The sequence below is a fragment of the Coptis chinensis genome, chromosome 3 (genome assembly GCF_015680905.1).
Source record: "Coptis chinensis isolate HL-2020 chromosome 3, ASM1568090v1, whole genome shotgun sequence".
Taxonomy (NCBI): domain Eukaryota; kingdom Viridiplantae; phylum Streptophyta; class Magnoliopsida; order Ranunculales; family Ranunculaceae; genus Coptis; species Coptis chinensis.
In genome coordinates, this window is record NC_141458.1 from 7,310,133 (window position 1) to 7,334,868 (window position 24,736).

The following is a 24,736-nucleotide window of genomic DNA, read 5'->3' on the forward strand; positions in this document are numbered from 1 at the left end:
GATCCTATACAAAAGGTGTGTTTTCACTCTTTAATCTTTCACATGTAAATAACAAAACAATCAATCAAATCTGAATTTATAAAAGCCTTGTAAGTAGATAGGCTTTTCCAACCAAGAAAACCACCTCCAACTATGAACCACTCAACTACCTATCACTGAAAAACTTCCTAATCTTAATAACTAAATTAAAAAACGATTATTAAAATACAATTAAAACTGAAAAGAACCTCGAGACGCATTTATTGATGCTCATAAAGTTGTGCCTATAGCCTCTATCATGCGAGGCTTCTTTCTTTTAATCTTTTTTTTTTTCCTAATAAGTAAATACATGGTTAATTATCATTTTTCTGCTGAAGAAAATCCTATTTACAACATCAACCTGGCAAAGCATCTGTGGATCTATGGCTTTTAACCCACTATATTCAAGAAGTGATAGTCCCGCATTGTGAAAGCACAAAAACATATTAGAAAATATGAGGCACAAAAGATCTTATTAACTAACTTGGTTTACTAAATAAACTAAGCTCACAAATGAGTTCAAGCTTGTTTGCTAATTTTAAGTAAACACTAAAACACTTTCTTGAAGTGTAAATTTCTTCATTCAAAGCCCATCCACTACATTGTGCACTATAGAACTCCATGGTCTTTTATCATATAGCTAGGAAACAAAGAATGCTAAAATTCTGCACGTGGATGTATTGATAAAGATGCTACCTAAAAGTCTTTACACATTATAATTTTTCTGTCTTATATTTATATATAAAAAGAAAGGTAGTTGACATTGTCACTCCTACTTGATGTTGCATTGCACTACAAATGGAAAAGAAAGGAAAACCTACAGTCTCAGACGAAAACCTACAAACATCATTTTTTTTCTCCGTATAACCTCCCACAACTCTTTGTCTTTTCACTGAGGACAAACCAAGCCAAGAACAGAAGAGAAAGTAAGCGAGAGAGCTCAAGAAACAAACAACATGTCTTCTCTATGAGATTTGGTGTTTAGAATGATAGTGCATCTTGATATAATACTTAGGGAAGACATGTTTGTTTCTGTTCCCCAGCTCTCAGCTCTCTTTATTACTTTCCTTTCTGTTGTTTACTTGGTTTGTTCTCACTCCAATGCTCTCTTGTGAATAACATCCAAAAGGGTGTTTTACTCACTAACCCAACTTACCCCCATCGACTCTCTTCTCACACGCACTCTCTCTGAAACTCACCCACTTCCCTCCCCTCGCCAGAAGTGTCGCTACAGACTCCGACTGCTTTGTCCACTTCACTTGAAATCCGACGTCATCTATGATCTATTAAATTTTTCATAATAAAAAGGGAAAGATACAACACACTTGGGCAAAAAGGAAAAGACACGCGAGTTTTTCATACCTGCCACACCAAAATAAGTGTGGTAAACATCAACGGCGTCATCTGGCCTATCTGAAATTCCTCCATTGTCTTTGTCCTGCGTTTGTGACAACCAAAAACATTAACTCAGTTGCTTCAAAAGAGAAAATGGTGGCAAGTTCAATATCACATACTCACCATTAAAGATAAAATTATTGCTTGAAACTATAGAATGGTTAATATAATGATATATCAGTAGCAACCTGAGAGTCAAGGATGAACTTTGCAAGCTTCCCCTTGTCTATCCAATGAACTCTGTCGATCAAGATTAAGCTAGATAGTACCCACCATGAGTAGCAGACCTGAACAAATACAAATGAATCACCACAAGAAAGCGATGGAATGACAATGCAAAGGCTCGCGGCGGAAAACCTACATCGGGGAAGTTTCTCGGGGCCCGTTCAATCCTCCGCGTTGAACTTGTCGTTCACATAACCACCACCCTAGAAGATCCTTGTCAATATAGTGTAAAGAACCCGTTATAGCAAGTGGGCCAACCTGAGAGAATCTTGCCAATTAAAATGGTCAAATCTCACTAAATTCCCAACTTAATTCAAATGCTTGGATGTTTATATACTTGTGTCGATGATGTCATATCGCAGCGCATCCATAGGTGGTCGCTTTCATATCACATTTGCGAGTAAAACTATCTTACATAACACCAAAATTCCGCGGGATTATTGTGACAATAATTATATATCAATCCCACATAGGCATAAAACTAAGCATACATGATGCACATACATAACATATTAATGGGTGTAGGTATGTCACTTTAGTTAAATAAAGTTTTGATAAATGTAAAACTCGGTTTCTAATGTTGCACATCATTCAATGTTAATTGTTAACTAACAACATGAGGTGTAACTAGATTAATTGTCAACAATTTCTTCCCCACTCGATCCACCATGGTTTAGCCAAATTGTAAAACATCACGTTGCAAACCTTTCTCTACTATTCTTTGCTCTTGTTTACCTACAAGTTTGGAAAAGCTTCTTGAGATGCAAATTCAGTGCTGAGATCGCAGTTTAAAGTTGGCCTCAAGTTATCGATGATTTCTTCTTCTTTGTCAAGGATTTTGATGGTGGGGTTACCTACAAGTCCTTCCAATCCCCTTTTTCAGTTGAAATCTCACATGAAAATGTTTCCAAACTTGCAAAACTAACAAGTAGAACCATGAACCTAAAGTTAGCTAATTACTCTTGAATTGCTCAAGCTTGAAGGAAAGAGCAAATTAAATACAGACCCTTTAATGCAACAAATAGGACATCAAATCTCAGTTCCAAAAGTAAGGAATATTATACTTAAGGAGCAGAAGTTGGACCATTGAGTGGCATCTAACTTGTCTGGTCTTCAAAGCAGTAAAATGCAAGATACATTCTAGAACTAAATATAAAAAAGTTTAAAGATACAAAGTTCTGATGAAGAAAGCCATGCAACATACTTTGCCCCGCATGAGATTCCCCACCAGGAGTGCTTCCAAATCCGCCATCTAAGTTTTGACAGCGAACAATGTAGTCCACCGCCTTCGCAATGTTAATTTCATCCAAACGATGCAATAATGCGAGAGAGCATATTGCAATATAAGAGAACCTAAGTTGTGAGTAGAGTTAGACAAATTATAAGTTTGTATTATGGTTGGGGAGGGAGATGCTTCAAGGAAATAAAATTCAAAAAGAAAGAAAGAAAAGCACAGTAAATACCGAGTATCAACTTCACCCCACATATCCCCGGAAAATGATCCATCATCATTCTTCAGAGTCTTCCAAATATCTAACATTTGTATGAAGGGAAACAAGGACTTAATGTGATAGATCCTTCCATCAAATGCTCACACAAGTTCAACCAAATTCAGCATGAAGATGTCTTTAAATATCTGTTCCATTCATCACAGTTGTTTTTTTTTTACCTTTTTACCAACATATTGGACTTACAAATAGAAAATTGTGAATAGTCGGAGCATAAGTCAGGATAATTATTTTCAGAAAGGCTCATATCACATATGAACTATACAAGAAACCTCTTTTTCATATGGGAAATATTATTATCAAAATAAAGTAGAAACTAGTTATCCAAGATGTGTTCACGGTTACCGTGGTCATGGATACCGTTAAGTGTTGAAGACATTATAATTGTAATATGTATATTTTCAGGCATTGTTTCACACTTCTCAAACCCACTGACAAAAGGATACATTTTGATACCTTATCAATGTCAAGAACATGTAACTTGCCAAAAAGAGCTAGAACTTGAACAGCACTAAGGGTGTAAAGAACGTGCGGATCATGGCCAATGTTACCTGCAAAGCCACCTGCACGAATTTATGGAGTTAACCTATATCCATTATTCACAACCGTAACCACCTCTAGAAGTTAATTTAATACTTCAAATAGTCTTTTCTTTTTGCTTGGTAAAAGTAGAATAAATTTAATAAAAACAAACTAACTTCGGGGAACTATGATACTTCCGGAAGTTATATGATTTAGCACTTTTATAAACCACATTCCATAACATTCGTTCTCTATGTCCATCGCCTTCATTGCTATCCTAAATAAATTAGAAACAAACATGGAATATGAGTTGACAAACCTGATTCATCTTGGCATTGCAAAAGCCAAGAAATAACTTTATCTTGATCCACAGTTTCCAGCTTTCCCAAAAGATCCAATGTTGTTAAACCCCAATATGCACCATTCATCCTTAAATGTTCCATCACTCTTTGATTCAAAATCTTTTCTTACAGAAAAATATTCATCCAAACTTATATTACAAGTTAAGTATACAACTAATCAACAAAAGGGTGGGTTGTCCGAAATCTAAATTTGACCAACTTCTTCGAAATACTAAACATGAACTTATAAGCTTAGAGGTTTGGACAAAAAGCTTATTCATTAAAAGGGTGTGTTAAAATTTCAAACCTTTTCAACTGAGAGAATGTACTGAACATGTTTCTCTACTTCTAGCTCCCCATAATTGAATTCCATACCTTAAAAATCAAAACAATGACAAAATTAATCGCTTTCCAGTGAAAGAAAAGAAAGCTTGGTGACGAAGCTTTTATAAAGATTGTGTTTGTATAACTAAACAGAGAAAAAAATGGATGGAGAAATTTTTTAACAGTTGGAGTTAGGAGGAAAGACACTGGAAAAGGAAGATCTAATCTCAACCATTTAAACTGACTTTAAGATTTGAGACATCGGTCCCACCGCCTTTTAAGGCTTTTTAAGATTTGATCTAGATGGGCCGGGCTTCTTAACAAATCCAATTTCAACCTTGGGCTGGATTGCGCAAGAGGATGTCAGACCAAATAGCTGACGAAAGCCGATTAGTGTTGGGCTTCTTTCAATATAAGCAGACCCCAGTCCAACTCGGCCTAATTTGGGGCCGCATACGCCCCCGACCCAATTCACCAAAAATCGAGAAACTGGTACTAACAAGTTTCAGCCTTCGTGTCTTTTTTCTCTCTTCGGCCACTCTCTCACCGCATTCACCAAATTAGCATATAGAAATCGAAATAGAGTATAATAACTTAAGGGTTAAACTTGCTTGTAATAGAGGAGTAGTTCGGGTCAAAATAGAGGAAGAGGAACAAACATGTCGGCATCCGATCCGGTCCGGAGAGATCTTCATGTTCTAAAAATTAAGTTAGGATCTTCTATTTTATTGTTTTGATTATGTTTGATTAAGTTGTTTAGGACTTAGGGTATAGGTTTTAGGAATTAGGGTTTATGACTGGCTTAGTTAAGACTCGTGAGTTTTAATTGTGGGGAGTAAAAGTGAGGGGGAGAAGGGCTATAAGAGGTTGCCAACAAGTTAATTTGATGTATTTGGGGGATGCCCGACACAAAACATTATTTTTATGTCAATGAAAACTTGTAATAAATCTTATTTTTTTTTACAAGTCCGCCTTGAAAGACAAAATGGAAGGGCCCGTAATGAAAACCTATAATTTTTGTGCTCAGGCCAAAAGTGTTCAAGTTTAATTGATGTAGTTTTTCAATAATTGAACTATTTTTTCAAGTGAAAATATAATAAATTTAGTGACTAATGAGAGCATTACAAATAGTTGGATGTACTAATATAATACAAACATTGTAAGGTATTTTTCATCATCTAATGAACCACAACAACTGTAGGGGGATGATGGTCACGAGCCCATGGACTCCTGTGAAGAGAAAGGACCACCATATTAAGTTTGGGAGTGTACTTGTGTTACGTGACTATTGTGGTTTGTGTCAATCACGTGAGTTTGCTGCCTCTAGACGAGTCCGGTTTTGTTATCCCAAAGGAAGCTATCCCATCTCTCCAACTAATAGGAATTAAGGCTGTGTTTGTTTAGTGGCAAACCTCTAGTGGGAAAATATTAGATTTGCCAGTATTTTCCCACTAGAGCTTTGTCAGGCTAATTTGTAGTGGGAAAATTTAAATTTGCCAGTGTTTGTTTGCAAAAAAATTCTAGTGGGAAAATATGAGATTTGCCAGTGTTTGTTTACATGGTTTTTACCCATAGCAAATAATATTTCAACTTTTTGGAAATATATATATTTTTGTTTTCAAACTCAATGGAGTAAAAAAAAAAATAAAAATAAAATACAAAATACAAAATAAAGAAAATTAAAGACAATACAACTCAACATTAATAGTAATAGTGTGTCTTTTGAAACAACCATAAAATAAAGTCAAAGTGCCGACCTTAAAAAAAAATGAAACCAGCTGCTAGACAGCAACAGAAGTCCAATTTGTCTCAACACAGTGTACCTTTCCTGAACCTCCACTATTGGTGTTGGGGTGTTGTTTTTACCAAATATTGGATTGTGGTAGCTTGCTACAAATAGGTGGATGTTGTTTTGGCTGCTGGAAACATGCTAGTATCAGAAATTCATAATGCAGATATGCAAAAGGAAGTTAATGTATAAGTTTCAATCACCAGCACAATACACGCATTGATTCGTTTACATCAGCCTAGGACATACATGTGTGCAAAGGTAGTTCTGACTTGACAATTCGAGTTCAGTCCTAAGCAAATACTCTAATATGGATCAGTAACGTAGCATGTTAGTTACCTGATGGCTGATCACTTCTTCACTGTCTCAACACTTAACCATTCTGAAACACATGAAATAGATGGAAGGCAGGCAAATGTTGGATGGTGTTTTAGTTGCTAATGAACATATTATAATGAAGCTGGACAACCAACAAACTCTTGCAGTGCACCTGGAAGCAGCAGGAGCAGCAACCACCACCATGCCTTTGGTATTATAACTATAGTATTATCAGTTATCAATCTCTTCAAAACTTCTCAAACCAAGAAATTATAAGTAAAGGGTGAAACTCAACAAGTTTCCATTGCTTCACAATAACCAATCGTGTACACCTGACAATAAGCAATCGTATAATTTGTCTCTCTTTTGGTTGTAGTCAATTATTTTTAAAAGAAATCTTGCTCTTTTTAGTATAGGAAGTAGAATCTGTATACTATGTACAAATTATTAAATATTATTTCGAAAAAAAACCACTACTATTTTGGTTAACATGTCTGCTATCAGTAGAATCTAACAAGAGTTCTAAAATTTAAAACTCGTTTCTTCCCACAATACCATAATTAATTACAAAATTACTGAACAAATTATTAACAATTAAATTAATACTGATTCTAATAGCAAGAATTCTAAACAAAACAACCAAGAGTTCTAAACAAATCTAGCAACAATACCATAATTAATTACAGAAAATAGTCTAAAATCGAATTTGTACCTTACGCAAAGAACTAGCAACCTTCTTCAATTTCTGAGTGGAACCAACAAACAAAAAGAAAAAAAAAAATAGTTTGGCTAGAGAGAGAGAGACCAAAAGCTAGAGAGAGACACCGAGAGATTGAGAAAGATGCGAGAGAAAGAGTACCTGCGAGAGAGATGAGTGAATGAGAAGACCGACAGTGGGAAAATAATTCTTGCGGAAAATACGGGGTGGCAAAAAAGTTTAGGGGTGTAAATCCCCATCCTGTTATTAGTGATAAGCTAATAGTTAATAGAGGGGTAGGAAATTCTCCATCCTGTTATTAGTTAATAAATATCTCGGGCGTCACTTGAAGTAACGTCCCAATTAAAAAGAAATTCGGACATCACTTAAACTCATATCTATTTTATTTTTTTTATAATTGTAACGTTTGCGATTGGTAAAGACCGTCATTTATTGGTTGGCCCAGTTTTAAAAAACTACGGACGTTACTCAAAGTGATCTGCGTTTTTTTTTTGTTAAACCTTTGTGACGGTCTTTGACTGTAGGTTTTTATCAGTTTTTTAATTTTACAAACTCTTAAACTTTGTTGCATTTGATACCATTTTGGAAGTTAAAACTATTAATGTGTAAGAGGGGCCATAAAATCCTAGTGGTACCTATGTGGAGGTGTATATATATATACACTCTCTATTGGAGATGCCCTTAGTAAATTAAAGCTCTCTTAGTTTTCCTATATCACGAGGGGTTACCAAGTATTGGGTTGATTGTATTGTTCTTCTTCCCAAAAAAAATAAAAATATAAAAAATTTCTCTAATTCCATCTACTTTCTCAACATCATTTACATGATGGAACAAATGGATGAAGAACCATAATATAATCTTTGTCTCGAGCTGTGGACATCGGTTTATTTAGTTGCATTTCACTATGAATAAAATCACACATTGTATATGCACTAGGGGTGGGCAATGGGCTTTTAGGTAAATTTAGCCCTAAAACATTTAAAACCCTTCAAATATTCAAATTGGGTCGGGCCGGGCTGGGTCACAAGTCTAAATCTCAAGCCCTAACCCTACCTTAAGCCTTCTTTAAAGGCTTTAGGGTCGGGCCTATATATTTTCTTCTGTTTGTTTACTACATCAGTTTTAAAACTCATTTATATTACAAAAATTACAAAGATGTACAAACTCAAAGTCCCACCAATCTAGTAATAATCCTGGATAAGTCCAACAATTTAAAATGCACATCCATAATCTAATGAACTAAAATACATCGAGAGTTCGGAATTTGTTTTTCCTTGTACTCAAACTTCACTAAGATTATATTTAACATTAAAAAGTACATAGACAAATAATTATATTATCATTTTAAAGGAATAAGTAATAGATATAAAGAAAAAACATAATAGCTTTGGTTAAGGGTTAGGAAAATTGTTAAATTGTTTCCAATATCATAAACTGTTTCCATAATAAATTTAAACGAATATAATATTACATTTATTATAATTTAAATGTGATTCAAGCTTTGTATGTGGAAATGAAAATATTGACTTTTGAACAAGTGATGGAGAAAGGTTTGAGATTACAAATGCCATTTTTCTGACAAAAGATTGTTTTTTTGTTTCCATGTTACAAAGGTCTACTTTGTATTTCGCTTTAATAATGGTGTAGAAGGAAACCTTTAGTTCTAGACTTGGATTGGATGTGAATAAAAATATAATTTATAATAAGTAAGTGGGAAAAGAAATTGAGAATAATAAGTTTTAGACTTTGGTTTGATGATCAAATGAATAAAATATTATTTTTTTTATTAGGTTAGTGCTCATTGTTCTTCATGACGGCTAAATTGACAAGTGTTTGTTATATAAAACAAGTTATTGAAAGTACCCTTGGGTGTAAGTGATAAATTACAAATGACAATATTATTTTAATTTAAAATATTTAACAAACTGTTGAACAATTATGATATGTGTATTTATAGTGAAAGTGTGAAACTATAACTAGGGTTTGGTTAGAGTTGGGCTAATGAGGACTGAATTAGGGTTGGGCCTATGTTTTAGAACCTTAGCCCTAGCCCTAGCCTAGAAGGCATTAGGGCCAAGCTAGTCATGCCCTAAACTCTGTGAGGACTTTAGTTGTGAGCGATTTATAGGGTTTAGGATCGGGTCGGTCAGGGCCGGGTTAGGGTCGTTATGGCCAAATTCCCACCCCTAATATGTGCAATATCATATCGCTGCTCGTTATTAACGAACTTTTCACATTTATTGGTACTTGTAAATGTTATGTTTTGTTTGACTTTACTGGAGTAGGCAATTTGGGGGGAGATGGGATGATTGATTGGGTTTGACCGAGTTCGTTTGGGCGAACTGTCTACGTATCAAGTTCTCTTTCTGCTGGGAGGAGACTTGAATCAAGTCAGACGTAGTTCCTCATCTTCTTCATATAGGCAAAGATGCCCACGCCTTCTCCTCTCCAGCGTCAAATCAATGATGACATTTAATGAGTCATGAAGGCGTCCTGCAGTGGAGTAATGGTGTGCGCATTTGAAACTCCGGTCTTGAAGATGGCAGCTGTGGCATACAGCTTATGTTTGCGTTTTGGATGCTTAACGTTATGGGTGATGATGAGATCGCTTGGTCTGTATGAACTGATCATCAGCGACCTAAACGTGTGGATAAGTGTGATCATCCTGGTGTGATGGACACGTACTTGATATTTACTAGAAGTGTATATTACTCCCTCACAATACTTGTACTCAAGAATGTTTCACATTTATGCAATAGCAAGAACGTCATTTTGTGTTTGATCTTTCTGGGTGCTATAGACTGAAAATCTTAAAATATAGAGTATCAAAACTTGGCGTGTCTTGTAGTCTCGTGCAACTTACTTAAGACATTCACACTATGCTTTCCAACTGAAATTATACCTCAATTACTATTGTTTCTTTTCTTCGTATTGCACCTCATTTAAATGCACGAAACGAAAAATATTACTGATAGATTTGCATATTGTTATACCATAATATATTTGTATTTATTTATTTTGTTTGTGATTTGTGAAATTGTTTATTAGATTATTTCATTTTCATGCTAAAGTATATCCAGATCCCATTATAGACTTTTTCTTTCTATCTGCAGTTAAAAGACCATGGATACTTCATACTTGAATTATACAAAATAGGGCCAGAAACTATGACATATATTGAGCAGATTGTTCCACGTAAATATGGTTTTGTTTTCTTCCATTTGATCTCGAGCCTCTTCACTTCAAAACGTAGCGGATTGTAGATATTCCAGTCGCGAAGACTCCCTAAATCCCACGGTTATGGATTGTTTTTAGTTGGTGTACACACATAAATTTGGTAACAAAAAACAAACAAAACTCAACTCGTTCGAATGAAAAAGGAGTAACAAAAATCAATTGTCCTCAAATTTGATCATTGGCGTTACTTTAGTGGGACTCCTAATCTACATTCTACGATACCTCTATACCATGAAACATAATAAAACCCCATAATAAATTAGACTTCCATGACGAAATTAAAACAACACAAATGTCCCACAAACACAATCATAAGTTGATAGTGATGTATTAGTGTTTGGAGCATGAATAGAGGAGCGTGCTTTGAGTTTGACTTGTTCCTTGTGTCGGTCATGGTGATGTATATGTCATCCATGTATTCTCTAAGTTGGATTTAGTCAATTAAACTATTAGCTCTGTGAATGTAGATTTTGAGATCCCCATAACACCCACAAATAGAGGTTCGTTTTTTGGTTAGTAAAAAGATTCAACCTCTTTTTACGGTAGCGGAGCTATCCAAAATATTAAAACTCCTCTAATTGTGACGTGTGATACACACTTGACTTTGAGTCGGTATTTTAAAAAACACTAGGCGGTAATTGGGCGGTGGGAGAGCGCCTAACATCTAGATTTTTTAGGCAGTGCCTAGACAGGCTAGGCTAAACGGTTTTTGTTCATAATACATATAGTAATATACTACAAGAAATAAAGAAAATTATTTACTATAACTTAAAAAATAAACATAAACAAAAATATTTATTACAAAAATACGTAATAATTGAGAAATATTGACTTCATATAAAAACATACTCTTTGTTATAATGACATATAATTTATATTAGACTTAAGTCTTTTAAATTCATTCAAATTTTAAACCTATATGGGCCTTTATTTTTCGATATTTAATCATTAAAAAAAAAAAAAAAACCTTGACTGGACCGCTTCCCCCTAAACCCGTCGAGCCCGCTTAATCTGTCGGTCTAAATCTGCCTAGTCGGTCCACTGATTTTTTAAACGATTAGGGCCTAGGCGAGTCGGCTGAGCACCCCCTAGCACCTAGAGACCGTTTAGGCGGCCGCCTAGACTGATTGAACAGTTCTTTGAGTACGAGAAAAGAGTCGGGAGTCGAGGCAGATTGTAAAATTTGGGACGTGACCAAATAGACGGACAGAATTAAAATTAGATGGCCCATACATATATATATATATATATATATAGTAAGTAAAAAAGGTTGGTGCTGACTGCTGAGTGTGCTGACAGTGCTCAGCATTGATTGGGTTTCAAATTTCGAAAAGGACGAATAAACCGGCTCTGATTCTATTTTTCTTAACGGAACCTTTCTTTCCTTTTCTTCCTTTTTCAGTCATTTCATTCATTCACAAAAAAAAAAAAGCACGACTTAGAGAGAGCAATTGAACTTGTTTGTAAGTTCACTTTCTTCTACATTTTTAGGGTTTAATCTTGAATACTTGTACATTATAGTTTGATTGTAATCTTGAATTCAATTGTTTTAAGTTATAGAAACATTGTTCTGTTCTTGTTTTAAGTATAAATGATTTCATTTTAATCCGAGGTTTTTTTTTGTTGTTTCCTGCTAATATTTTTTATCTAGTTTCAGTAATCCATGATTTACTTTGTTATTAATTGGGTTTGATGAATTTATTCACAGTTTTCTTGTATCTAGTACAGAAGAAAAATTCACCGTTCTAATTTCTTGATAAATTAAGTTAGGTTGTTTATGTTTTTTATTTCCCTCAATTTCTATGAATTTTTAATTTATTTACTTGTTTAGAAAAAATAATGAGGAATTATTGAAAATTGGGTTTGTTGTAATTTCTAGCAGGATTTAGGAAGGAAAACCACATATTTTATTTGTCTACGGAATGTGGAATTACCCTCTCAAATATCTTGTCATGATGATTTCTGTAGTTATCTATGTTTCTTTCATATGTATTTTTACAGTGGGTCAATGTCACTTTAACACTTGTTTATTATTAAATTTGTGAATACTAGATTCTGTTGAGACTCCCAAGTAACAAACACCCTGGGAGCATGATTAGAGTAAAGTGTAAACATCTTCTTTTAATGCAATTAGTATGTTTTCTATTTTCATATTGATTGAATGAACTTTAATGTACACATTAGACTTTTATAATGGAACAGCTTTAATTTGTATTTCTTTCTTTCTTTTTAAATCCCAGCTTGGGTCATTTGCAAAGTTTTGCAGTTCTTTTGATTTCATTGTTTTGTTGTTCTGTACCAGGGGTTTAAGAAGTTCATTCTGTTGGGAGTTTGTGATCATACAAGATATCCATATATTACACAGAGTAACAGTGACCACTTTCAGTAAAGATATCACAGATGAGGAAGCTATTCTTCTTCAAGTCTTCCTCTTCTAACAGCGGGAACACCAAGACATTTTCTTCGCCACCAACTGATGATAAGGTCCGTGGGGAGGAACCACAACTTCTGGGTCTTAGAAGGAGCCGCTCGTTGTCATCAGCAACTTCACTTCAGAGCGGTTGCTTGGACGAAACTAAATTTTTTTCATGTGATACAATTGCGTTTCCTACTAGTAGCAGCAACTTTCCTCAGCAATCCTCTGATTATCCGGTTTGGTAAGTTATTTTCAAATGCAATTTTAGTTCTTATGGTTATATCACTCCTTGATTATATTTACATATGTATGAGTGGATGTGTATTTTTTTTTTCTTTGTTAATGATTTTGGTTATATTGATTGTACTAGCAATCGCCGCTTAATCAGAGAGGCAGCAGTTTAATGATAGACTTGGTGAAAAGGGGTTTACTCAAAAGGAATGCATAACACACAATTTTGATTCTCCTCGTTCGTCAAAAGTTGATTATGAATCATCAGGGAATTCTTCTTATAGCTCTCCTCCATTTTCACTTAGAAGTGAGTCTGCTCGTTTCAATCATACTTCCAACAAGGTCCTGGACCTCTATATTGACGGGGAGCAGAAGCAAAGGAATCCAAGGAAGGATAGGAAACAGTCTGTTAAGGGACACCGTAATGGTTGGCGCCCCCCGAGAGGTCTATCTACTGGACCAGGTACTCCAACAGGAAGTTCTAAAGAGATATCTGGCTTTCATTCAATGAAAGAACTGAGAGATCTTCACCTTCACCTTGTAACAAGAGACTCGACAAGGAACGAAGTCGGTCTTGAGTCTCCACAAAAGCTTGCAAAGAATGTGGTCAAGAGACTGTCCCAGGTTTCTCCATGCAAATCCAAAACCAGTTCAAGGGATTCTGATCGTGAAAATCCGACCACCGTAGAAGATATCTTTGAAGACTATATGGAACCACATCACGGGTCAGGTTCAGATCTTCCTGTGGGTGTGTATCCAGGGGAGACTGAAGATGATATAGACCTGGAGTTACATAAGAACGCAAAGAACGCTAGGGACAGGGTTGTGCTTTTATCAAGAGAGCTCGAATCAGAAAATACCTTTAGAGCCAATGGTTACAGTATGTCGTCATTGCTTCAGCTAATTAGAGACCTGACAGAGGAAAGAAGAAATCTGGCCATTGAGGTGTCAGAACAATTAGAATGTCGAATAGCAGATAGAGCTTTTGCTAAAGAATCTCTAACACTGGCTAAAAAGGAGTTGGTCTCACAAACACAGCGACTTGAGAGGGAGAAGAGCGAGTTGCAGATGGGTTTGGAAAAGGAATTAGACAGGAGGTCCAATGATTGGTCCTTCAAATTTGAGAAGTTTCAGTTAGAGGAGCAAAGGTTAAGAGAGCGGGTAAGGGAGTTAGCAGAGCAAAATGTATCAAACTTCACAGAGAAGTCTCTTTTCTTAATGGCAAGGAAGGGGAGAACATAGACAGGATAACAAATTCGAGCTGCACTTGAAGGACATGCAGACAAATTTGGAAGAAGTGAGAAAGCAGAACAATGATCTTCAACAGCACCTGTTGGATTTGCAAGAACAGTTCACAAGCACACAATCAGATAAGGAATCCATACAAAGAAGCTATAAAGAGAAGGAGAGGAAAACAAGGAATTGCATAGAGCAATTGCAAGATTACAGAGGACCTGCAGTGAGCAAGAGAAGACAATCAGTGGGCTTCACCAGGGACTTAGTGACGAGAAGTTGATAAGAAGGTTTCCTCTGGGAAATTTGATAGTTATGTAGGTAAACTGCAAATGGAGCAAGTGAGATTGACAGGTGTGGAGCAGAACTTGAGAAGAGAAATGGAATCTTCTAGGCTTGAAACCGAGTCCCTTCGGCATGAGAACATTACTCTATTAGATCGGCTTAGATGCAGCGGAGAAGTAGGAGTGTCATCATGCTTCCGACTTGACCAGGAATTGCTTTCCGAGTTGACTGCTTACAGAATCAAGGGCTATCGTTGTTTTCTCAGAGCAACCAGTTGTGTGAAAAGCTGCTTGAACTTGTCAAAGAGAAGTCAGGCCAGTGTTATGATGGATTAAATGGTCAAGAAGTTAATAAGAATGGTTTAGATGGATATTTTCTAGTGGAATCTGGTATGAAAGTCCAGAGTTTGAAGACGGGTTTTGAGAATCTAAAGAGAAGTTTACGGACCATAGCTTCAGTATTGCATCAAAAAGCTGACTTGGTTCCTTCTCAATCACAGTCTTGGAACATGGAGTTTGTTGAAACAGGGAAACTGAATACTCAGGCCTTGGAGGTAAAATACTTTAAGATAAATCTGAATTTGAATTGTTATTTCCAACTGTATATAATCAGTAGTTCTGTAGTTGATATGCTTTTCATAATTTTTAAGATTGCTGTTCTGTTTTACTTATGTAGGACACTGGATTCAAGCTCAAGACTGAAGTTTTAGTAACTGCTGCGTTGCGAGAGAAGCTGTTCACTAAGGATCTCGAAATTGATCAGTTACAGGCTGAGCTGGCAACAGCTTCAAGGGGTCATGACATTCTCCGATGTGAAGTCCAAGCTGCACTAGATGCCATTTCTAGTATGGCTCACAAGATGAAGGATCTTGAGCTTCAGGTAAGTTTTCAATTGAAAGTTAATACCTCTGCCAAACAAGTTTCTATTGCCTGTTATGGATACACATGGAATAATAGATGTGTTGTATATGTGTGATATATTCTTTGTGATTTATTTCCATTTGTGTATTGCTTGTGTCCTAAGGTTTCTTGTGGATATATAGTTACCTCCATGGTGAGAAGAATACACAAAGTCTTTTCTCTATATTGCTTTTCCCCTTCATAAATGAAATGTATAAGAAAAAATGAATCTTGTACAAATGAGTAGTGAACAAAACTCGAAAGTGACAGCATTTCCACGTTGTTACACTACTGATCTCAATCAAAATAAATCATTATCTTCATAAAAATTTACATCCTTAATGTTGGACCACATTGAACAATACAGAGGCTTGATCCTAGAGCCATCCATGGCAACTTTCTTCCTGGAAGAGCCTCAGCCCCAGCTGTAGAATCTGTCTTACCCATGTCTTAACACAACCCACCCGAAGATATAGCGTACTCAATGCCTTCAATAATATCAAAGATATTTGTAGGCAAGCCCAAACCATTGCGGACACCTTGAAAATATTTGATATTTGAATACTGCCGTACCATCATAATAGATTTCGACTGTTTTCATGCAATCTAATGGTGCACATTCCTGTATTGTTTTATTTCCTTGTCATCGTTTTGGCATGTGTATGTCAGAATCATTACCTATTTAGTGTGTGTGCATCGAATTAATGTTTTAGTACATCTTCATTACCTGTGCATATGTCTACACGGGCTTATACTTAGCATATCAACTTTATATTTTGTGTACTGCATTTTTATGCCTGTATGTCTGTCTGCACATGCGTATGCACATATTAAGTTCATCTGTTTGGTCTGATGCAGCAAAAGTTGATATTGTCATGATAACTAACTGCTTACATAACGACATAATACTCTAGAGTCGAGAGTGGTTTTAATTGTAATCTTGGACTTCTTATATTACTAGGTCATCATTATGACTATTTTCTTAGTGATCAGATGCTCTTTATTTATTTTGGAACCACTCACATGATTTCCGTGTTAGAGTTCCTGCGTACAATCATTTTTTAAAACTTTATTGTTAACATGACTAGTATAGACAACCGGTTGGATATGCAAATTGTATGTTTACACATGCATTTTTTTCAATTTTGTGATTAATATGATATACTTCAGCACAGTGAGTATTATTACAGGCTGTGTCATTAATATAGAATGTAATTGCATGATACTCTAATGATTAAACTGTTTTAATTTCAGATTTTGAGGAAGGATGAGTTGATCAGCCGGCTAGAAAGTGACCTGCAAGAATGTGCCAAGAAGTTGAAAATCGTGGAAGGGATCTTGCCGAAAGTATCTGACGAGAGAGATTTGTTGTGGGAGGACGTGAAGCAGTACAGTGAGAGGACCATGCTATTGAATGCCGAGGTGAAATCATTGAGAAAGAAAATAGAAAGTCTTGATGAAGATATTCTTCTCAAAGAAGGTCAAATTACGATTCTAAAAGACAGTCTGGAGAACAAATCATTTGACATCCTCAGTAGTCCATTGCGGGAGTTTAGGCTGGTATGAAGTTTGGCATGGGTTTAGATTGGCAGCTTGAGTTTTTTCTACTGTACATTGGGGGTTTGGTTTTGAGATTTGTGTTTCTTTTGCAATTATTTTGTTCACATTTAAAATTTGGAAAAATGTAAATTGCACCAGTATAGTCTGTAGAGAACAAAATCAAAAGTTCGCTTGATTTGTTTGTTAAACACAGATATAATTTTGGCATTATAGTTGGATAAGAAGTGGATTTTTTTTGCATAACATGTATAAGGGAATTGTATACTGCATGTTCCAACACCCATCAGGTACAGTGATTGGTTTGGTACGTAAACTTGGTTTTAAGAGGCTTCCAGATTAAATTTCTGACATATGATGTGCTGGGTGGGTACTTCTGTCTTGTGATACTTTTTAAAGTCCATCGTCGAGTCATGTCTTGACCTTTCACCCTTGTCCTTCAAATTTCTTCACAGATATATAAGCACAACCATCGCTATTACGTGAACCACCGCCAACCACAATTATCAATGCCAGTGGCCAGTGCTCCCACTTGCTGATGAACCCCACTCATCATTTTCATTCTACTTAAAGTGTTTAAATTCTTGGAATCATTTTCCATTAAAATTTTCGATGCCTTACTTTGTTTTTTTGCCTTTTATTTTAATTTTGCTATTTCTTTCTATCTAGAAGCGAAAATAGAAAAATAGAAAACGTGTGGGAGTTGTTATGATGCAACTCAAGACAAATAGAAAGAAAGTAATACAGGCCACGTGGACGGACATAATTCAAGCGTAGGTTTAAAGCGCGATCTGGCGTTGAAAGAAAGCAGACCTCTCCTCAAAACCCTATAATATAAACCCCTTTTTTCTTTCTCCTGTTTTCTCTCATTCACATCTCTCTCTCTCTCTCCACCCAAAACCCAAACACCTCTGCGGCGGCGGCAGCGAATATGGTAACACTCTACCTCTTTCTCTCTCTCTCTACATCTTCATTTTGGTCTTTCTGATCTTTCGTTTTATGTATATTTACAGGCGTTACCAAATCAGCAAACAGTTGAATACCCAAGTTTCAAGCTTGTAATTGTTGGTGATGGTGGGACAGGTAAATTTTAATTTTTTTGAAGTATTGATTTAGGGTTTAGTTGTTAAAGTTTTGATTTTTATAGTTTGTTTTGTTTGTAGGGAAAACTACTTTTGTGAAAAGACATCTTACTGGAGAATTTGAGAAGAAGTACGAGCGTAAGTTACTTGGCCACCCCCTGTTTTATTATATACTGTTTTCTGTAATTTTATTGTTTGTTTGTTTGTTTGTTTGTCTGTTTAGATTTGGTGCTAATATGTTCAACTTTGTTTTTGGTGTTTTGCAGCTACTATTGGTGTGGAAGTTCATCCATTGGATTTCTTTACAAACTGTGGGAAAATTAGGTTTTTATTGTTGGGATACAGCTGGACAAGAGAAGTTTGGTGGACTAAGAGATGGATATTAGTAAGTGCTTTGTATGAATTTTACGTGTTTAATGATTCTTTCACGGTTGATCTAGTTGCTTTGTTATCGCAGTGTTAGTATTTGTAGATCTCAAAAGTTGTTTACATAATTAGAAGCTTAATTTGTTTGTAAATTATTTGCGATAGAAAGATGAAGTAGAATGTATGGTTAATATGCTGCAACTTACCAGTTTTTAGTAAATTCATAGATTGTACCATGTTATATATATATTTGGATTGGGAGCATGGTGATATTCTTGGTAGTAATATTGTTTCGGCAACACTAAATTGAAAGCATGAGCCATGATGTTAATCTTGAGCCCAAGGTCTTGGGTCGATTCCCACCTTTATCGTGTCAACACTAAATTGAAAGCATGAGCCATGATGTTAATCTTGAGCCCAAGGTCTTGGGTCGATTCCCACCTTTATCGTGTAAAAGGAGGTTTATGGGGTTGGGGAATAATAGTTTAACGAAAAAACAAACTAATTACTGTTTGCTATCGTAGATCTTGGCATATTTGTTCATTGATAAGATATCTGCTTCCTGTTGAGTTCAGGTCTACTTGTTTTTAATTATAATATATAAATGCACAATTGTGTTAAGTAGAAGTAGATTATGCTGTCACAGCCTATTGGAGTTCTTACTACTAAGGCATTTTTCTCTTAAGTTGTGCTTAATGTCTAGTTTGGTCTCTAAGAATGGTATTGGTAGTTCTGTGTGTATTTTCGTACTCCATGTGCACACACTTCTTTAGCTTGAAACTTATGTTTTCATTTTGTAGTATTCATGGACAATGCGCAATCATTATGTTTGATGTAACGGCTCGTTTGACTTACAAGAATGTCCCTACTTGGCATCGGGATCTCTGCAGGTGTGTATCTGATATTCTTTTTGGTTACTTACTCGGCTTTATAGTTTAGACGTTGAATAACAAACTTTAACCATTTTTAATTATGCCATTTGTAGGGTTTGTGAGAATATCCCCATTGTTCTTTGTGGAAACAAAGTTGATGTCAAGAATAGGCAGGTGAAAGCCAAGCAGGTTACCTTTCACAGAAAGAAGAATCTCCAGTACTATGAGATCTCTGCAAAGAGCAACTACAACTTTGAGAAGCCTTTCCTGTATCTTGCTAGGAAACTTGCTGGGTAAGCGTTCTTTCATTTTCTTTGGTTCTTGTGAAATTTTGATACGGGGTTATCATCATCTTTTTATTCCATTTTTATATGATGTGTGTTAATAAAATAATGTCCTGTGAACTTGCAGGGATCCCAACCTCCATTTCGTTGAATCACCTGCCCTTGCTCCGCCCGAAGTTCAAATTGACTTGGTTGCCCAACAACAGTGAGTTTTTTTTTCTTCCTCTGATATCTGCAGTTATTTCTTTCCTGCACTTTTAAATATATTTACTGGTGTAGAACTTACACTTGTAGAACTGTATAACATATGTCCATGCGTTTACCAATTTAATAGATACATCTGTTATTTTGTTGCCTTTTAGTTATTATATGATAGTCTATGGTTGGCAGACATAGATGAACAAGTTTGTACTAATGATATGACTGATCAAAGTGTGATCATAAATAGGCGTTTGGTCACCCAATTGTGTGCAGTGCATTGGAGTAAATCTTTCTTAATTTTTCCTCAAGTGTACAAAAGAAAAAGTAGGATTGCTACTACATATTTCATGGTTCCAATAATCAATACCCTTGTCACTTGCCTATCTATTGGAGTTGTACCCCTTATTTGATAATGTTAAATCGTGATTCTTATTGTATGTTGCTAAAGCCAATTCTTTTTTTACTGTTTCAGGCATGAACGTGAATTGGACCAAGCTGCTAATCAGCCACTTCCAGATGACGATGACGATTTAGCATTTGCATAAGTGGGCGTCTTTTTTATTGCTCAATTCCCCAAAATGTTTTCTTTAGGGATTTGCAGCTTTTTGTTCAAGAGAATTTGATTGTGCAATTTACCTCGTACTTTCTTGTTTGTACGGGGAGATGTTAACTATCTTTGCAGCATGATAATTGCTTTGTACGGGAGATGTTATATATCCTTTTAAATTGGATCTGTTATCATTTGTGCTAATGTCCTGCATCGCATGCCTCCATGCTTGTAAGCTGCAGGCATGATGTGGCTTTCTCTCTCTTCTTCCTTTCCCGTTTTCTTTTTTATTATTATTATCAAGAGATTCTAAAGTAAGTTTCCTCAACATCATTTCTATCTATAATCGTTTTGAACGTTAGATTTGTCCTTTTGGTTATTGGAGAAAGATAGGCAAGTGTTTTTAGAATGAATGAATCATTTTGTTTATGCTCTGTAATTCTGTATGTAGATGGCCTAGAAAAGCCATAGAATTACTTTAGCGAAAAAATGAAAATGGTTTTTACTGTAGGAATTTGGTTGCGGAACTGGTATGAGAAAATGTCCGTAGAGGATCACCGTTTGATGTAATCTTATGAACACATGGATGACTGAATTCGATTCCGTTTAATAACCATCATGGATGGCTGAACTCTGTTCCTACTAATTAAAGGTATATCAATTATCCCGACGGAAAAGAGGGGATAACAATTTAGGGCCCACAATTTATCGTGGGGTGAATCTGTGTTCTTGGGGGTTAATGCTAGGAGGACAGCATAACTCAAAATACTTAACATAAGAATCTTAAACTTGGGGTGAATCTTAAACTTGAGGCAGAATGGGACAGTTTGGCAGTAGATAAAAAGCATAAGAATTCAACATCCTCGGAAATCCCACTTCTCATCTTCTTCTTATTTTTGGAAAATCTCATTGCGCAGAACTTTAATTAGAAGCTATGTATATCAACCAACTGAAACAGCATAGCGACAACTTTCACTGGAACGGGAGTTCATAGGATCCTTTCTGCTGAAGATATTATGAGCTAATGAGCCTAAGAGCTGTAAATATTAAAGAATAAAAACAATGACCGATTTACGTTCTGCTGAACAATCAGGAGTATTTACCCAAATCCATCCTCAGTCTTACAAATATGTTTCATCACACTCCTACAAGTAGTTCTTATAGTTGAATCTGTACAACCGTAAGATAGGGATTATAAAGACTCCAGTGAATCAGAGATTACACCAAAATTATTTGAAATCTGGTTCTAAAGAAAAAGATCTAATCTTCCAGTTCACAACTTATAAATTCAAACACTAGTACCCCGAGGTACTACCAATCCCAACATAATCTTTCTTGGCCTCTCCTACTATATCTTGGTAGCGCTGCAAACACGAAACACAACATTCATGTCTGTAGGTATCCGTCGATTTGTAACTATCTGTATCCAAATTCCATGATCCAACAGGCACAACACCCCCTTCATTTTACTGGTTTGAATAAGCAGTACTAGGTCAAGAAAGTCGTGGTCTAAGTTGGCGCACTTCCCTTTGCTGCTGCTCTTGCGTGGTATCTCTCACAGCCACATCAGTTATAGATGGCTCTTTCATGGATGAGACTAAGGACCACTGCTCATCTTGCATCAGTACTTCTTGCTTTTGTTGGCCTTTACGTTCCTTCATAGGTAGCCTACTTTGATGCCTTCGCTGCTGCTCCTGAGACTCAGAGATCTCAAACTCAATCCCAACTACAGGATCGTCATTACCAGCAGCAGCAGTTGATGGAAGTGTTTCTTGCTGTTGTTCAACCTTGCTTTTTATTTTAGCTGCCCTTGCTGGACCACGACGTGGCTCTTGTTTGCCTTCACATTTTCTCATAGGAGGAGGTCCACCTAGACGCTTCTTACTAGGAGATCTACCTGGACGCTTCTTATGAGGAAGGCTTTGTGGATCACTTATTGGCAGTTTCATCTTGGTTTCGTCTTCCTGTTGTTCAACATCACTTTTCCTCTTACGAAGATTTCTACCACGTTGTGGCAACTTTTCCTGTGACGGTTCCACGGCTTCAATTACAGCCTCCAAAGGCTTCAACCCACCACCAAGAACATCACCACCACCCATTGTCTCCAACTCAATCATAGCCGATGTGTGCTTCTTAGGTAGGGTTATTAACCTATCACCAGTGCCATCCACCTCTACTGGATCAAACACTTCAGTTACACACAGCAGAGACTCCTTGAGTGACTCCTTTGATCCATGACCAACAACATCATCATCATCATCATCATCATCATTGACAAGAGTACCCCATGATGGGACTATTTCAGTACTCTTTTCTATAATCTCTTCGTGTTGTTCAACCTCACTTTTCCTCTTACGAAGATTTCTACCATATCGTGGCAACTTTTCCTCCGAGGGTTTCACGGCTCCAATTACAGCCTCCAAAGGCTTTGATCCACCGCCATCACCATATATTGTCTCAAACTCAATCATAGCCATTGTGTGATTCTTGGGTAGAGGCTCCTTTGATCCATGACCAACAACATCATCATTGACAAGAGTACCCAATGATGGGACTATTTCAGTACTCTTTTCTACAATCTCTTTGTGTTGTTCAACCTTACATTTCCTCTTACGAAGATTTCTACCATGTCGTGGCAATTTTTCCTCTGAGGGTTTCATGGCTCCAGTTACAGCCTCCAAAGGATTTGATCCTCCATCATCACCACCAACTGTCTCCAGCTCAATCATAGCCAATGGTTGTTCAGTTAGGTCCACTAACCTACCACCAGCACTATCAACATCAATTGGATCAAACACTTCAACCAGGGAAGTTGGATGCTTTTCGGATAGGACCATTGGCAAACCATGAAGATCAACATCTACTGGATCAGCCACTTCAACCACAGCAGAATGCTTCTTTGTCATTAAACCTCCTACCTCCCGCAACACTATCTGTTTTTCGCTGTCTTGTTGTTGGTTGTTAGCATTAGGCTTACTATCAGCTGGAAATTTGTAGCGCGATTTATATATACAAACAATCTGACCCACTTGGACAAGTCTCTGAAGATCACGAGTAAGAATAAGATCATGTTGCAATGGAAGATTCTTGTAAGTTTCATTAATGAAGTTTGATATGGACGACTTTTTAGAACCTCTCTTTTCACCTAATGTTCGAATCGCTGTTATAATCATATCTGCATAAGGAGGGTGATCTGGGGCACACAGCAAAGAAGGCATTACAGAAGGCAGACGCTCATCAATGTATTTTTCCAGCACCACTAGCTGATCAGGAGAACGGTGTGGATTTTTAGACATTGATATCTGAAGCATAGCATCCTTGAACTTTTTCATATGTCGAGCTCGTCTCTCTTCTTCCAACAAGGTTAATTCAACCGCGTAACAAGTGTTGTTACAATGGTTGTCAATCTCCATTGCTTTTATTGTCTCCTTTTCACATATAAACCCGAAAAGCAAAAGCAAGCCTGTGATCATTATCATTAAAAAAATAATAATAATGTAAGTTTACAATAGAAAAATAGTGTATACTCATAATCAAAGTGGTTGAACTAATATAAAGATGGAACTAATGTACCAAAAAGTCGGAATGATTTGTTTCAATTTCAATGAATATTGGTGTACTTTTAAAACCCTAATAATCATCTAAACTTAAAGAAGAATTTGGTAGACTTACTTATTCTAAAACAACAGCTGAACACAACTCAAACTAAAAGGCGGCTGATTCTTTTGTTTTCTGTTTCTTCTACTTGCCTACTTCGTGCAACTTTATTATGATTGTTGCCCGATAATTGCGGCGATATTCTGAAAAATATCATATTGGAAAATCATGTGTACGTATGTCGGTAGATTTCGACTCATCCAACTTTTAGACTTGGTTTATTTCAGGATGGCCAATTTATGTAAATTCAGTTTGAAAAGTGCTTCTGGATAGGGCTGGTCATCGAGCTACCCGAGTCGAGTTTTGCTATACTCGAGCTCGACTCGCACATGTAGAAGCTCGATTCGAACTCGACTCGAACTCGCATTCAAGCTTAATATTGAAGCTCAAGCTCGACTCGCCTAGTTATACTAATAGCTAGGGCTCGACTCGGCTCGACTCGTTTTACACTCGAGCTCGAGCTCGGTTTGAACTTCGAAGTTCATTTATGCTTTCGTTTGAACTCGAACTTCGAGCTCAAACTCGAAAAAATGTATATAAAACCATTAAAACTAATATAAATTGTAAATTATAGTTGGGTATAAAGTATAAAATGTCGTATAAATTATAAATTATATATTACGTATGGGGGCTTATAAAGCGAGTAGCTTCATGGACTCAAGCTCGAAACTTCGACTCGAAGAAAGCTCACGATTCATGAGCTACTTTCGA

The 24,736-nt window shown here is 36.3% G+C and overlaps 2 protein-coding genes and 2 pseudogenes across 4 annotated transcripts; 2 read left to right on the forward strand and 2 right to left on the reverse strand.

The window, feature by feature from the left end:
- Positions 1-313: 313 nt before the first annotated feature.
- Positions 314-7,429, reverse strand: LOC147507633 (geranylgeranyl transferase type-2 subunit beta 1-like; annotated as a pseudogene). The gene is made up of 14 exons (XR_015215401.1): positions 7,300-7,429; positions 7,153-7,185; positions 6,462-6,660; positions 6,157-6,249; positions 4,317-4,384; positions 4,226-4,241; positions 3,988-4,113; positions 3,593-3,709; positions 3,102-3,171; positions 2,839-2,991; positions 1,771-1,906; positions 1,602-1,700; positions 1,386-1,456; positions 314-443 (listed from the first exon to the last, which is right to left on the reverse strand). The product of XR_015215401.1 is annotated as a geranylgeranyl transferase type-2 subunit beta 1-like (transcript).
- Positions 7,430-11,702: 4,273 nt separating this feature from the next.
- LOC147507634 (uncharacterized) lies at positions 11,703-17,229 on the forward strand (annotated as a pseudogene). Its single transcript, XR_015217731.1, has 5 exons — positions 11,703-11,858; positions 12,698-13,052; positions 13,200-15,113; positions 15,236-15,439; positions 16,714-17,229. The product of XR_015217731.1 is annotated as an uncharacterized LOC147507634 (transcript).
- Positions 17,230-17,802: 573 nt separating this feature from the next.
- On the forward strand, positions 17,803-20,572 carry LOC147507635 (GTP-binding nuclear protein Ran1A-like). Its single transcript, XM_086600341.1, is given in 9 exon segments — positions 17,803-17,950; positions 18,030-18,099; positions 18,180-18,236; positions 18,365-18,423; positions 18,425-18,483; positions 19,265-19,354; positions 19,450-19,629; positions 19,748-19,825; positions 20,294-20,572. Coding segments are annotated over 9 exon segments (669 nt in total). The 5' UTR covers positions 17,803-17,947; the 3' UTR covers positions 20,367-20,572.
- An 866-nt stretch (positions 20,573-21,438) lies between these two features.
- Positions 21,439-24,177, reverse strand: LOC147507636 (uncharacterized). Its single transcript, XM_086600342.1, has 2 exons — positions 24,041-24,177; positions 21,439-23,831 (listed from the first exon to the last, which is right to left on the reverse strand). Exon 2 carries the CDS (start codon positions 23,779-23,781, stop codon positions 21,862-21,864), a length of 1,920 nt encoding a protein of 639 aa, XP_086456468.1. The 5' UTR covers positions 23,782-23,831; positions 24,041-24,177; the 3' UTR covers positions 21,439-21,861.
- Positions 24,178-24,736: the final 559 nt, after the last annotated feature.

What these genes read in the sequence shown, in the direction of transcription:
- LOC147507636 (XM_086600342.1), bottom strand. Translation starts at nt 23,781, where the DNA reads ATGGAGATTGACAACCATTGTAACAACACTTGTTACGCGGTTGAATTA.